The sequence below is a fragment of the Penaeus monodon genome, chromosome 25 (genome assembly GCF_015228065.2).
Source record: "Penaeus monodon isolate SGIC_2016 chromosome 25, NSTDA_Pmon_1, whole genome shotgun sequence".
Classification (NCBI taxonomy): Eukaryota; Metazoa; Arthropoda; class Malacostraca; order Decapoda; family Penaeidae; genus Penaeus; species Penaeus monodon.
The window spans coordinates 14,778,202-14,778,710 of record NC_051410.1 but is presented as its reverse complement, the minus strand read 5'-3'; the positions used below and the strand labels follow the sequence as shown (position 1 = coordinate 14,778,710).

The following is a 509-nucleotide window of genomic DNA, read 5'->3' as shown; positions in this document are numbered from 1 at the left end:
CCTGATTTTATACTAGAGGGAACTGGTTATGAACTTTACTTTCAAAAATATATTAAAAATATATTTATTGCATAATAGCTTTAAGAATTAGCAGAAAATATTTGTTTCAGCACTTTTTTGTGTGTGGAATGATGAATTAATAAGAGACGTTTTAAAGGGATTTATCTAAATATATTTTTTCTTGTTTCCTTTTTTCTGACTGCCATCAAAAGGATTCACTTGCAACAAAAGGAAGATCCAAATGCTGTATGGAAGTTTCCAGAGGAAATCACTTTATCCTCAACCTCGGGAGAGGTGGTGGTGGGTGGTGTATACTTGCGACTCTTGGTTGCAAATCCTTCCTGGGTTCTGCGGAAGCCAAAGCAGTTTACATCAGATCTCTTTGATACACTCTTGGATCTTCTTGCAAAGGGAGGCAATGATGTAAGTACTGTTCCTGCAATGCACTTCAATATTTCTGTGTTTGAAAAAGGCAGATCCATCAACAAGAATTAAATCCACGGAGTGGG

General features: G+C 36.3%; 1 protein-coding gene across 1 annotated transcript in view; it reads left to right on the top strand.

The window, feature by feature from the left end:
- Positions 1-509, top strand: part of LOC119589069 (dnaJ homolog subfamily C member 13-like) — a gene marked incomplete in the record, with an annotated part of 65,901 nt that overhangs the window by 61,417 nt on the left and 3,975 nt on the right. Inside the window, 1 exon segment of the mRNA XM_037937646.1 lies at positions 213-423. Coding sequence (XP_037793574.1) covers positions 213-423 — 211 coding nt within the window.